General features: G+C 51.6%; 7 protein-coding genes across 7 annotated transcripts; 4 read left to right on the forward strand and 3 right to left on the reverse strand.

The window, feature by feature from the left end:
- Positions 1-1,049: 1,049 nt before the first annotated feature.
- POX_e06495 (uncharacterized protein) lies at positions 1,050-1,503 on the forward strand (the record flags this gene model as incomplete). The annotated part of the gene is made up of 2 exons (XM_050115316.1): positions 1,050-1,063; positions 1,170-1,503. 2 exons carry the CDS (start codon positions 1,050-1,052, stop codon positions 1,501-1,503), a joined length of 348 nt encoding a protein of 115 aa, XP_049967776.1.
- A 123-nt stretch (positions 1,504-1,626) lies between these two features.
- Positions 1,627-2,019, forward strand: POX_e06496 (uncharacterized protein; the record flags this gene model as incomplete). Its single annotated transcript, XM_050115317.1, has 1 exon — positions 1,627-2,019. One exon carries the CDS (start codon positions 1,627-1,629, stop codon positions 2,017-2,019), a length of 393 nt encoding a protein of 130 aa, XP_049967777.1.
- Positions 2,020-2,639: 620 nt separating this feature from the next.
- Positions 2,640-3,649, reverse strand: POX_e06497 (calmodulin; the record flags this gene model as incomplete). The annotated part of the gene is made up of 5 exons (XM_050115318.1): positions 2,640-2,941; positions 3,039-3,164; positions 3,305-3,320; positions 3,422-3,478; positions 3,647-3,649. The coding sequence occupies 5 exons, from the start codon at positions 3,647-3,649 to the stop codon at positions 2,640-2,642; spliced, it is 504 nt and encodes a 167-aa protein (XP_049967778.1).
- A 2,109-nt stretch (positions 3,650-5,758) lies between these two features.
- On the forward strand, positions 5,759-7,221 carry POX_e06498 (uncharacterized protein; the record flags this gene model as incomplete). Its single annotated transcript, XM_050115319.1, has 4 exons — positions 5,759-5,781; positions 5,913-6,439; positions 6,592-6,935; positions 7,015-7,221. 4 exons carry the CDS (start codon positions 5,759-5,761, stop codon positions 7,219-7,221), a joined length of 1,101 nt encoding a protein of 366 aa, XP_049967779.1.
- A 416-nt stretch (positions 7,222-7,637) lies between these two features.
- POX_e06499 (uncharacterized protein) lies at positions 7,638-9,129 on the reverse strand (the record flags this gene model as incomplete). Its single annotated transcript, XM_050115320.1, has 5 exons — positions 7,638-8,482; positions 8,548-8,689; positions 8,753-8,811; positions 8,872-8,963; positions 9,032-9,129. The coding sequence occupies 5 exons, from the start codon at positions 9,127-9,129 to the stop codon at positions 7,638-7,640; spliced, it is 1,236 nt and encodes a 411-aa protein (XP_049967780.1).
- A 588-nt stretch (positions 9,130-9,717) lies between these two features.
- On the forward strand, positions 9,718-10,677 carry POX_e06500 (Clathrin light chain; the record flags this gene model as incomplete). Its single annotated transcript, XM_050115321.1, has 4 exons — positions 9,718-9,757; positions 9,826-10,055; positions 10,124-10,221; positions 10,326-10,677. The coding sequence occupies 4 exons, from the start codon at positions 9,718-9,720 to the stop codon at positions 10,675-10,677; spliced, it is 720 nt and encodes a 239-aa protein (XP_049967781.1).
- Positions 10,678-11,129: 452 nt separating this feature from the next.
- On the reverse strand, positions 11,130-12,628 carry POX_e06501 (Hsp90 co-chaperone Cdc37; the record flags this gene model as incomplete). The annotated part of the gene is made up of 2 exons (XM_050115322.1): positions 11,130-11,619; positions 11,673-12,628. The coding sequence occupies 2 exons, from the start codon at positions 12,626-12,628 to the stop codon at positions 11,130-11,132; spliced, it is 1,446 nt and encodes a 481-aa protein (XP_049967782.1).
- Positions 12,629-12,711: the final 83 nt, after the last annotated feature.

Here is a 12,711-nt window from a genome sequence, read left to right on the forward strand (position 1 = left end):
TATTATGCTGGCTCAGCAAGGCCAGACTATATGTCACATCCTGCATGGTAAACCCGTTGAGTGGAAAATACTCTTCCTTTCTATATCAGTTCGAAAAGTGTATCCTGACGTTTCAATTACCTGCAACCTGTCCGAGTTTGCATCCTATCCATAGAGAGCCATTCATCATAGCAAGGTGGGCTCACGCTCCGATAACCTATTCCAACAGCAACAAAATACGGGTTTCAAGGACGAAATCTAATCAGATCAACAGTGGACTGGAGGGTATCGCGATATATGGGATGCCTGAGGGGGGAGATTCAGAGTATCTGTTGGTTTCTGTGGAGCTGCAGGGTAGATGAGAGACATGTAATTGAATCCAGGTTCTATCCTATCACGGTATTTCATGTCCAGAATTATGCAAATTGTGGATTAAACCTTAGGAAATATAATCTTTTAACTGACCCTCGATTTCCAAGCCCCGTCCAGCATCTCCCGAGCAGGGAGAATTGGAAAATGTTTGGCTTTTTTGCACTCCGCGTGAGTCCGCGGGCGCTCCACCCGCTGGCTGACGGAGAGCTGTTGGGTCCACTCTTGGAATGACTTCAACATATAAACGATCACTCTTTTTTTGGGGGGGGGTTCGGCAAATCTGACTTGGTGAATATTAACGAGTTTGTGAGGGAGAGATTGATCTGGTGAACTCATAGTATGGCTCTTCAAATGTTATTTCAGACTTGACGCTAATTGAAGCACAGATATCTCGAAGTGGTGATTCCAAAGAGGAAGAGGAAGAAGCAGCCGGGCGTGTGTCTGTTATTCGATCACTGCAGCTTCTTATAGAAAGGCAGGGGATTCAACTAAAGGGCAATTGAGTGATTGGCGAGCAGAGTTTGTGTCTCTTGAGGATCAATCCATCGGAGCTCTGCTACCTACGTAGCTTCGCTGGGCTTGAATAGCCATCCTTCCTGACTTTGACGAAACACATTTCAAACTCGCTCGTCTCGGTTGAATTCGATTGAATCGTGTGGAGAGATTCTCAACAACGAATCTTCAACTGGTTCATCATCATGCCACTCACAGGGTACGACACTCCATATCAACTTGTATCGTCCATTTTCCCCCCCAAAAAAGAGCTTCCCTCTCGATAAGCTAACACTTACCCTCCCTTTTTCCCTCCTCCTCAAAAGCGTCTACTTTATTCCTACCAACCCTCAGAGCTCAACCACGCTCGCCACTCTAAGCGAGCGTCTTCGAGCAACCTTCTCCCAAGAAGATGTCATCCCCATCGGTCGCTGGGCCCTCGAACATAAATTGATGCGCGATACCCCTGGCTTGCTCCCCCAATCCACCGCTCAGGGTCAACGTCCCGCCAAGCCGCGCTACCTCCAACTTCTCTCACTAAGTCACTATCCCACCCATGGCTTCATCTACACGTCCGAGCCGACGGAGAAGTTCTCTCACCGCCCATCAGTCTCCGCATCAGCCACGCGGGGACATCGCCCACCCCGAATCCGCATCTGATGCCTCGGGGCGATCGGCGGCGTCTCCATCACAGCTTGCGGCCACTACCGCCGAGACCGCAATGGTGATGACCACTGTACCCCCCGCGGCGTATAAGACGCTCTTTCAACATTTCACCTATGCATGTCAACCGATCTGGTGCCACGGTTGACGCTCGGGGTTCCGAACGGGATAGTCTACGATGTGGGGGACTTTCGCGTACGGATAGGCGATGTCCGTCAGACCTTTCCGGCTGTTCGTCCGCGAGGCACCATTGTTGAGATTGAGTGGCGAGGTCCGTCGATGGTGGACTCGCTTGCTGCGATGCAGTCTCGCGGGGAGAAACCCGGGACGGGCAGGCCGTCCGAGGATGTGGACTCGGGGGTAGATCTTTCGTTTGCAGGTATGGAGGAGGCGGATGTGGATGCCGAGTATGCGGCTACGGCATCTTTGATCCGGGAGTTTTGGGAGCGGCTGGGGGTGTCCGGAGCCAAGGAGGCGATTCTGGTGCCTGGTCTGGGGAAGGAAGTCAAGTAGGAGACGTTGGGCCAGGTGAAGAGTGGAAAGGAGGGGCGTGATCTCTTGAGATCCATGGAGGAGGTGGGGAATTTGACAGGGTTTGGAAGTGTGTCGTTTGACGATGATGTGAATCCAACGGCCGGGACGGACGTCGCCCGGCAGTATATGGAAGTGCTGAGGTTCAATCGATAGTACTCGAGTCCAATGGGTGGGGGTAACTTGTCAAGACAGTATAATATGGATGCGGTGGTGGACTTTATAGCAAAAGACTACGGGATAACATGGGAAGATTTCACGATTGCATTTGCTAGGAGCAGATCGAAGAAGTATGAGCTCAATGGTAACTGTACCGCTATGTGTCCTGTATATGTGCATATCAACCACCACGCTAGATCGTGGCTCTGTCCCTCAAAATCTGAGATCCCTGGGTGGGAGGCTATCTCATCCTGGCCGTAGGGAGGACAAAAGAGAAAAGAAAAAGCCCGGCTTAGAGGAAGAGTGGTGGCCTCCCTTGTGGTGTCAAAAATATCGTGAATTCACTAAGATTTCAAAACAAACATGGCGAAATCAAAAGGTCGTTTATTTTTGCATCATGAGCTGGACAAACTCGTTGTCTGGAAGGAGTCGAGGGAATCATATCAGTATACTGTTCCACGCAAAGTACCAGGACCGACGGTAGATCGCAACGGCTCAAGCGGCAGAATTGTGGAGAGAATATGCAACGTACAGTCAATACGGCCATCGCCGTCCTGGTCCGCCTCGCGGATCATCTCATCCACCTCATCGTCGGTCAGCTTCTCGCCAATCGAGGTCATCACATGGCGCAGCTCAGCGGCGGAAATGAAGCCGTTGTTATCACGGTCAAAGACCTTGAAGGCCTCACGGATCTCCTCCTCGGAATCGGTGTCCTTCATCTTGCGGGCCATCATCGTGAGGAACTCTGTCGGTGCGGGCCACAATTAATTACACTGCGCTCAGGGCACCCAAAAAAAAAGGTGACACCGGGTTGCAAGATACGGTACTAGGGAAAAGCGTACCAGGGAAGTCAATGGTGCCGTTGTTGTCGGCATCGACCTCGTTGATCATGTCCTGCAGCTCAGACTCGGAGGGGTTCTGGCCAAGCGAGCGCATGACAGTACCGAGCTCCTTGGTGGTGATTTGGCCTGATTGCAACCCTCGAGTCAGCTATACCCATTCGACCACTGTGCTACGGGAAGCACCGAGCATTCATCATTCCGGTCAAGATTCCTTGCAACCATGCACAAAGAATCGGTGGGGGGAGGGGAGAGAGGAAGAATCTCACCATCGCCATCCTTGTCCTACACGCGGGAAAAAAACAGCCCCATTAGTTTACCATGTTTGTTGTTGGATTTCCTCTTTCACATGGGAAGTCCCAATGCTCGTCATTTGGGGCACTCACAAACAAGGAGAAGGCCTCCTTGTACTCGGAAACTTGCTCTTCGGTCAAAGAATCGGCCTAGACAGAAAAAAAATCACCACGATGGTTAGTTGCGAAATGACTAGGCAACCAACGTGGCTGCCCCGCTTTATGGAGCGGGGGCCAAGAGATCGAGGGCAGAGTCTCATGGAGGGAGGTGTCCAGTTGAGGACCTGTGAAGAGAGAGATCAGGGAAAGTGCTCGTACCATGGTGAAAGAATGCGGTGGACAGCGATGTACGGGGAGAGATCAGGAAGAGAAGATGAAATTGAGGGGGGGGGGCTGATGATGGTGGGGAGTCAAAGTTAAGGGGAACGATGTACGGCCAGCCTTACGCTTTCTTGGCCTTATTGCCTGAACGGATGCACCACACGAAGCTTGCGCTGGGGGGCTGACTGGGCGTCCAGCTCGGGCTTCTTTCTTTTTTCTTTATTATTATTTTATTTTTGGATACATGAGTACGATTACGATTCCACGGCCAAATTGCAAACTGCTGGATGGTAAAGTGACTGCAACCAGTTGGCCACGGGATTGAGGGACAGGGAAAAGATATCTGTATATTGTCCCCTGTGGTATGGAAGGTCAATATTACTGTACCTACTGGAACTAAGTACATATATGCACACATTCTGAACACGAGGTCTGAAGGTTCCATTGCCTCATTGTACAGAACGCCAAGCGACAGCTGCGACACCAACAGTTTTTCTCATCACCCCCCCCCCCTCAGCCTCGCCACTGACTCGATGAAGGATTACACAAGGGGCGTTGGTGTCAGCCAATCATACACCACATCTGTTGTGGGCGGTCAAGTCAGAAAAGAGAATGGGGGCAATGGATGCTTCTTTGGGTGCCTTGCGGGTAGAGTTGGTGCCTGAGGTGAGCTGTGGCCGACAACTGGACAATTGGACACCTGGACAGCTCAAGTGGACCGCGCGATCACCCATGTCTGCTACCAGAGTGACGCTGGGATGGTGTGACAACATTCGTTTAGGAGAATGACAGTCCCCTTCACTCCATCAAGTATCTCTCGATTCGAGGGAAGATGCACCTAGCTCAAAGATAATCTGCGATCCGATCTCTCAAAAGTGATCTCTTTGGGCTTAAAAAGAAATGTTGTAAGACTGCTATCAATAGTAAACTATGTAGCTTGCGGCTCTTACGATCCCTTCCACTCACTGATGTGCATTAGACACCATACAGCGAGATACGGGTTTTTGTTGCAGACTCAAATGAATCAAGGTCATTGATATACATTGTGTTTTTTCTTTCAGCCTAGCTACATAGTGAGCAGAGCTTAATGTAGAGAAATCAAAGTATATGATTTTCATATCTCGACGCAAACAAGATCATGAGGTCTTCAAGTCTGCTCTATCCACCAGGAAATCTACACACGGCCGTCTAATCCGCCCGTGATTGAACCCTGCCGAGACTGGAATGCGGCTCTCTCAGAGAGGCTGGCCAGTGACTTTGGCAGCCACGTCAGGTGACCTTCCAAGCTCATCTCCAAAGGCCGTCTGCGCACGTCTGACCGTTAAGGAGATTGTAGGAGACCGCCTGAGCTTATATCTGTATGGTTAACTATAATTCCTATCTGTTTTGGACTCGTTAGAAACATGAAGACGACGTTTTTCTCGCCCAAGATAGTATACTTTCCACCAAATACAGAATTTGAACACAGTCTGCAAGCCCTACAAAGATGGATAAGCTAAGGTTGAGTAACACCGTCCTCTTTTATTAGTCCTTGACTGTGATCGCATAGGTGCTTGGTCTAATAAGCTCTGGTGGTAAGCAATCAGTGAAAGGTGATACATGCAGGGACATTTCTATGCCGACATAGGAAACCGCGCCGCGAAAAGAATAAAACAGCCATGCAGGACCTCGATGACAAGTTTGGCCGACCCGTGAAGTAGTTCTTATTTGATGGAGCTCTACAGTCTCCATCAAATGCAAGTGCGACAGCGTACACAATGGTCGCATGGAAAAAGTCCTGGAATTGTCGGATCCGATCAGCACGTCCCAGTTACAAAAGCGGGTACCTTCCAAAGACGAGACCCGAACGCTGAGGTCAGAGGTACCTTTTCCCCCCCTTGCGACTGTGGGGGAAGACCAATCGATTCCGCTGCGATCGGCCGCATCATTCAACCCGACAACCACCTCCGACACCCTCAAGGGAGCAGACAGACACTCTGACATCAGCGCCGTCAAAAACTCCAGACCCCCTGCCGATCACCTCGACTGGAACGGACATGATAAATGTGCATCTCTCAGTCCCCGAATCTATAACCCAGTGCGCCGAACAGAACACGCTTCCCGCCCATAATGTGGCGGGATCGCACCAACCTGTACGATTGCCCATCCCAGACAGCTACATGATTGCGCCCACACTGGTCCTGAGTGTCAGCCTCAAGATTCACCCAAGTCCCACAGCAACCAATGATTGAATAGCTACTGACGAAAATTGGTCAATTACCAGCTACATCTCCTACCGGCAATCCTTTGCGCACCATCCGACGAAGAAGTCGCGCTTCGGTGCTGCAAATGGCTTCGATGCTGGCCCCCAGCCGGAGGAGAGCCGGCGCCTCATCTCCGAAACGGGTGGCTTCGAGGAGGATGGGGACATGGTGATTGAGATGGACCTCCTTCCTCCCCGCTGGGTGGACGTGCAGGACGAAGTCTCCGAACTGTTGGCGGACATTGCGCAAAAGTCCGCCGAGCTGGATAAGCTGCACCAGAAACACCTCCTGCCGGGATTCGGCGATGAAGAGCTCCGTCGGCAGAACGAGGGGATCATCGAGCGGCTCACGCAAGACGTCACGCGCGGCTTTCATCAATGTCAAAGTGCCATTAAACGCATTGACGCCATGGTGCGGGAGGCCAGGCAGCAGGGCGGAGTCACCAGCGGCGAGGAGACGATGGCCAAGAATATCCAGATTTCTCTGGCGTCGCGGGTGCAGGAGGCGAGTGCGCGTTTTAGGAAGAAGCAGAGCACTTATCTCAAAAGTCAGTGCTTTTATCCTCAGTCCCGCTGCTTCTTTGTCTGTCCTTCTGCTCCGATCATAGGAATGATTGGAGGCGATTGACAAAAATCTTGCGGCGAAGACGTCGCGCACCCTGCAACGACTCAAGCTAACATCATCGTGTCTCCATAACAGAGCTCCGCGATCTGGACGGCATCTCGACGCCCTTTGAACGCTCCCCAACTCCCGCGCAGAACCCATTCACGGATCCGTCCCTGATGGAATCCGAAGTCGACAAATCCTTCTCGCAAACAATGCTGATGCAAACCCAGCAACGCGCGACGGGCCAGAACGATGCGGCCATTGCCCAGCGGGAACGGGAGATCAACGACATTGCCAAAGGCATCATCGAGCTCTCGGACATCTTCCGCGAACTCCAAGCCATGATCATCGACCAGGGCACAATGCTTGATCGTATCGATTATAATGTCGAACGCATGAACACGGAAGTAAAGGCAGCCGAGAAGGAACTGAAAGTGGTATGTCACATTCAAGCGCTCAACACAATCCCTTCTGTCTTTCCAGACGTACTAATGCGCTGAAAATTACCACCGCCAGGCGACAAATTACCAACGCCGCACGACGAAGAGAAAAGTCATGCTTCTTTTGGCGCTCGTGGTCATAGGCCTGATCATCCTTTTGGTCGTGAAACCCAAAAAGCAAAGCTCTTCTGCTCCTCCCCACCGCCGCCACAGCAGCCCGAGGAAGAATCATCAAGTAACATCCGGTCTGTCCTGCTGGCTCGAGGTGCAGGGACCGGAATGAGGAGACATCCAACATCTAGACGCTCGACTCGAAGTCGATGGATGGACCCGGATATATTACGATAATGTCGTCTTTTTTTATAAACATTCACAGCGTTCAAAACTATCACAGACTTAATATTTCAGCCCAGGCCATAGCCCTATAAGACGGGGAGATCTCCCTCCCCCCTTCTCTAATCATTCCCCGCGAGCACGTATTTGATAGTACCGAACTTGCTTCTGGTTGAAGCTGCTCAGATTGTACATTGCAGTGGAAATTGATGTTTGATATCACAGGCAGCCTCTTCAGCTGGTTCAGTCTACAACTGGCTCCTATGCCGAGAAAATCACCCTGTTCCCTGAGCTCCTTTCAGAAGACCAGCTCGAGGTCTTGCATCATACAGAAGCCAAAGAAGGATCAAGGTCGGTGGTGTAATATCAACGATTGGCTTCCCGGGCAATCATCGCGCTGATGTCGTCTTCCAGGTTTTCTGCAGCGAACGGCTCGTAGTCTTCATCATGCGCAACCTTGCGGCGCTTGGCATTCATCCCATTCACCCCAAAATCAAAGTCATTTTCTCCACCAGGTGATAGACTAGAAGGGTCAAATGGCATCCCACCATCATCCTGGTCGGTGGTTCGCAGGCTGAGGTCTTGCGCAATGTTGATAGGAGCTTCCTCCGTGAAGGGCCCATGGCTGACCGGCGGCTGCTCGCGCGCGGGGGATCCAACAGGTGTCAACGCCTCAACCGGTGGTGGAGTCAAAGCTTCAACCTCGGGACGAGGTGGCTCTTCGCCCCCATTCCCCTGTCCGGTCGTTGAGTGATCATCCTGGTAACCACGCATGATCGCATCCTCGACTTCACGCCGCTGAGCATCAGTCTCTGCCTTGCGAATGCCAAATTGTGCGACAAGAGACTCTTCCTTTTGAAGTTCAGAGCGATTGCTCTCAAGGAGTTTCTCAAGACCCTCGATCAGGGCGCGCCGCGATTTGATGACCTCCGACACGGAGTTTTCAGCATGCGCAAGCGCTTTCAAGAGAGTCCCCAGGCGCGCAGCATGCACTGGAGGGGTGATCTGAGGTGCATTGGGATCCTTCAACTTGTCATACTCGACGTTGGCGGTTTTGGCGGAGCTGTTTGAAGTCATGGTCGCCTTTGTCAAGGCGACTTGTAAGGGCACGAGAGGCTGGAGTTCAGAAGGGGTAGATCCAGATGAGGTATCCTTGAAGAAAGAGCCTCCCAGAGGTTGCTTCATTGTAGTTGAGCGGTTCTTGTCGATCTCTGTTCGATAATTGTTAAGCATACTGTGCATGAAAGAATAAAGACGCAATCATTCCAGAACGTACCATTTATGCGCCCCTCCACTGCATCCAGAATTGGGCCCTCGAAAACATGGCGCTGCCGCCAAACCTCGACAACACGACGAATCTTCTGTTGAATTTCATTCGATGCACCTTTGTATGCTGCCGCAGTGGCCTCTGCAACAATCTACCTGGTGTTAGTCGCTACTCCGAAAGTTCGATACGGCCAATTGCCCGATGGGGTACTGACTGGCGAAAACGCGATGAGGAAATCATCTTTTCCCCGAGCCTTCGACTGTTGTGCAACCTCTGAATAGGATCAGTACTGGGTTACTGGTGAGAAATGTTATGTTGCACCACCCGGCTTACCATTGGCCAGATAGACAAGATTCAATCGTTTGGGGGGCGCCGAATCGCGAATCCGTTGGAGCCAGATTTGCGCCGTCTTCTCCGCATGTCGTCTACAAACCAAGCGAGGCAATATGATCAGTGATTTTGTTTTGCACCCATTGATTCTACAGGAGCTTACCTATGGAACATCACCCATTGCGCAACAGTCACAATGCTTTCCTGGGACTCATTGAGAGCTGAGAGCTTGGCTTTGACGGCATCGTCTGTGTAGGCCATTTTGAACCAATCTTTACCCTCACTTCTGAGTGAAACGGACCAAACTCTAGGAGCAAATCACACGATCGAAGTGGAGAATAGCAAACAAGCAGCGGAGTGAGGCAGCGGAGCAATCGACTAAGAGGCCGACTTGGACGAGGATGTTACGCGAGCAGGTGAGGCGCGTTTGACTCGCAACGATGTGATCGAAGCAAGAGCTGTAAACAGCCTTCGAATCTTGTATATTTCGACTTCTTGCTATTCACGAGGAATCAACAAATCTCGATTTCTTCGCCTCAGTTGCTGTGCTGTCAATCTCAAAGAAATACACAGGGTTAGGTGTGTCTCACGATCATCCGCCGAGAGCGAGAGCTATCGACCGACCGCCTTCCAACCCGCTCTTCAAACATCGAAGCTATTCGTGACCGCCTTCCAATGACCGTCGGGCAACGGGCTCCACGTCACGGCAGCTTGCCGGCAACAACTGGCAACTACCAGATACACCGCGGAGCTTCCCTCGCAATTACGATTACCCCTGTGACGCCTCTTGAAATCCACGAGTCAACCGAAACCTCTCAACGAAACCATCGCTTCCAAAACACAATCACAATGGCTGATCGCTTTCCTTCCTTGGAGGACTTCTCTGAGGGTACGCTCCGCTGATGCAGGCCGTGACCGTCGTCTTTGGCAATACCAGGACTAACAACATGTGAATAGGCCAGACAGAGGTCATCGAGAGCAACGGTGCGACTGAGGATGACTTCCTGGCTCGGGAGCGCGCTGCTCTAGGCGAAGATGCGGATCAGTTTGCGACCCCTCAGGACCATGTTGCGACCACGAATGCGGGTGACGATGATCTTCTGGGTGGTGGTGACGGCACACCAGCGGAAGAGATTGGACAATTCGAATCTGCTTTCCCTTCAGTTGATACCCAGACACAGAATGAGGTATGTGACTGCTGCACAGAAAATCAGCAATGGTGACCAACGCTGACATTTGCGCCAACTTCGGATAGCGCGTTGCCCCTGGTGGCACAATTACTGGCTCTGGTTCTCCCTTCCCCGCGACCGGCTACGGATCTATCGAGACCGAGGATGAGCCTGAGCCTGTTCGGTATGTCTGATGTGTCTGACTCGCGGTCTCTCGGCCCTTCCATGGCGGGGGAAGCACTGCCCCTCCTCTTCCTAGCTTTGCGCTAACCATCCCGTTCAATCTAGTCAATGGCGCGAGAAGCGAGATGCCGAAATCGCGCGCCGCGCTCAGATCTCTGAAGAGAAGAAGGAGGCCACCGAGAAGAAAGCTCAGCAGGACGTCGACGACTTTTACGTTTCATACAACAACAAGATGGACAAGCTCAAGGCTCAAACTCGTGCCGAGGCTGAGGAATTCCTAGCCAGCCGCGAAGACACCTCTGCTGGTGGCACTTCCTGGGAGCGTATCGCCAAGCTGGTTGATGTCTCTGGCAAGGGATCTGCTGGCGGTGCAAGTGGCTCAGGCAAGGAACGTTTCCGTGAGCTGCTTGTCGATCTGCGCAAAGACCAGGAAGCCCCCGGGGCCAGTGGCATCTAAACCTAAATTTTCTCAACCGGCGTTGGTCCAATGAAACCCACAGCGGTAGCTCTCGGGCCTGATTGAAGGTCTGCTTCGCTTTCTAACGATATTGCGCCTCATCCTCCTGGTTCATTCTCAGCAACATACCAATTGGGGGGCATTGCTACTAGGGCGGGGAAGCATGTTGTATTCGACCCCTTTATTATCTTTTTCTCCTTTATTTTATGCAGCGAAGCAGGCCGGAATGTTCTTTGTAAATTAACTATCTTCAAACAAACGGCACCTCTAATTCAAGGTCTTCCAGCCTTCATGGGTATGAATTAGTAGTCATCGATTGAATACGTGAAGGAGTAGAGAGCCACCCATTGAGGAATAAGTACAAGTGGTCTGACAAAAAGAACACAGACATGAACATGCCAGCGTTGCTCGTTATGCATGGTGTCATATTGGATGGAGACAGCGCAGAAGACTTAATCCAATTCGGTCACATCACCTCCAGACTCACGACTTTCCTGCTTGGCCTCTGCCTCAATGTCAGCAAGCTTCTTTTTGCCTTCTTCGGTGGTGCCATCAATGATTCCCTCCTCCAAGCTAAGCATGCCACCGTTGCCGAGCTGTTCGACGACCTGTTCCGCCTCCTCGACTGACATATTGCCAAGAACTTTGTTGACCTCGTCAAGAGATTCTGATGCCAATGCTTTTTGAAGCTCTGGGGAGAAAGATTCAAAGATCTTGCGAGCCTCGATCTCGGTGGGGTCCTCGCTGTTAGCAGCGGGGATGTTGATGGTGATCTTGGTGTTCGGATCGACCGCATGAAGTTGGATCTGCTCGACGCCAGCAGAGTCATTTGAAGCGGAGCTTTCTTTGTTCAGTTCGGCCGCACGAGTCTTGATCCGGTTATAGGTGTCGTTGACATCATTTGTGAAAAGAGTTCCCGCACGGTGGTCCTTGGTTGTGATACTACGGACTGTTAGTTGACCTGTCAATAGCGGCGTGACGATTGATGAACATACCGAGTGAAGAAAAGTTTGATACCGTCAGGGCCAAGGGAGCGGCAGTATTGCAAAAGCAACCCCTGGTGGACGCATTGGCGCGCATAGGCTTCCTCCCCCTTCAACTGACTGTTGAAGGCCTCGACTAGTAGACCATCGGTCTCTTTCTCTGCAACAATCTCAGGATGTTCGGCAATGAATCTCTGATAAGCCGCATAATCGTTTGGCCTCAGCTTAGCAAAGCGTTTTGCCAAGGGGCTGATTTCAATGTTTGCGGGATCATCGTCGTCGTCTTCGGCTTCGGCGGCTGAGGAGCTTCCCGCGCCAGGGTTCAAGAGCTCCACATCCGTTTTCTTTGCCGGCGTAGCAGCCTTCGGCTTCGTGTCGGCCTTGGAAACATGTGAAGAGTTGAAACCATCATGCAGCCCTTCACTAGTGATTTTGCTGCCCTCTTCCTTTTCCAGCTGAGCCAATCTCGTTGAAAGTTCCTTCTGCAAGCCCTCCACCTTGTCCTTGTGTACTTGTACGCCATCAATATAAGCCTTGTACATGTTTTCTGGCTTCGCATCCCCAAATTCCTTCTTGACCTGATCCACCAGGGAGCTCATCATCTGTGAATACTTTGGTTGTTCCTTCTCATGGGTGTGGACACCCTCTGGGGGTTGCGGAGCTTGGTCGTCGGTTGGGTTGCTGGCAAACTCCATGATCGTCTGGAAAATGAACTGTTCCGGAGGCGCTGAGGAGTCCTCGTGTTGCTTCAGAGCTTCAAGAAGCTTGTCGATGCGCGAGAGAAGGCCATCATTGATAATGCGCTCATATTTGTATGTCTTGATATCGTGGCGACGTTGTTCACGCTGTTGATGAATTTGAGCTTGCTTGGCTCGAATGAACGAGCGCTTGTCAACGTTGGGATGCACTTCCACATCCGAGTCATCGGAAAGCTCCAGTGCGTCCCACTTGCTGTAATCGAGCACCATCTTTCAACCTTTGGATGAAATAAATTTGGCGGGGTTGAGCTGAGAGACGCGGGGCAGCGCAGACTGTTCAAGCAGCAGATGAA

This window comes from Penicillium oxalicum, chromosome V (assembly GCF_001723175.1).
Source record: "Penicillium oxalicum strain HP7-1 chromosome V, whole genome shotgun sequence".
Classification (NCBI taxonomy): Eukaryota; Fungi; Ascomycota; class Eurotiomycetes; order Eurotiales; family Aspergillaceae; genus Penicillium; species Penicillium oxalicum.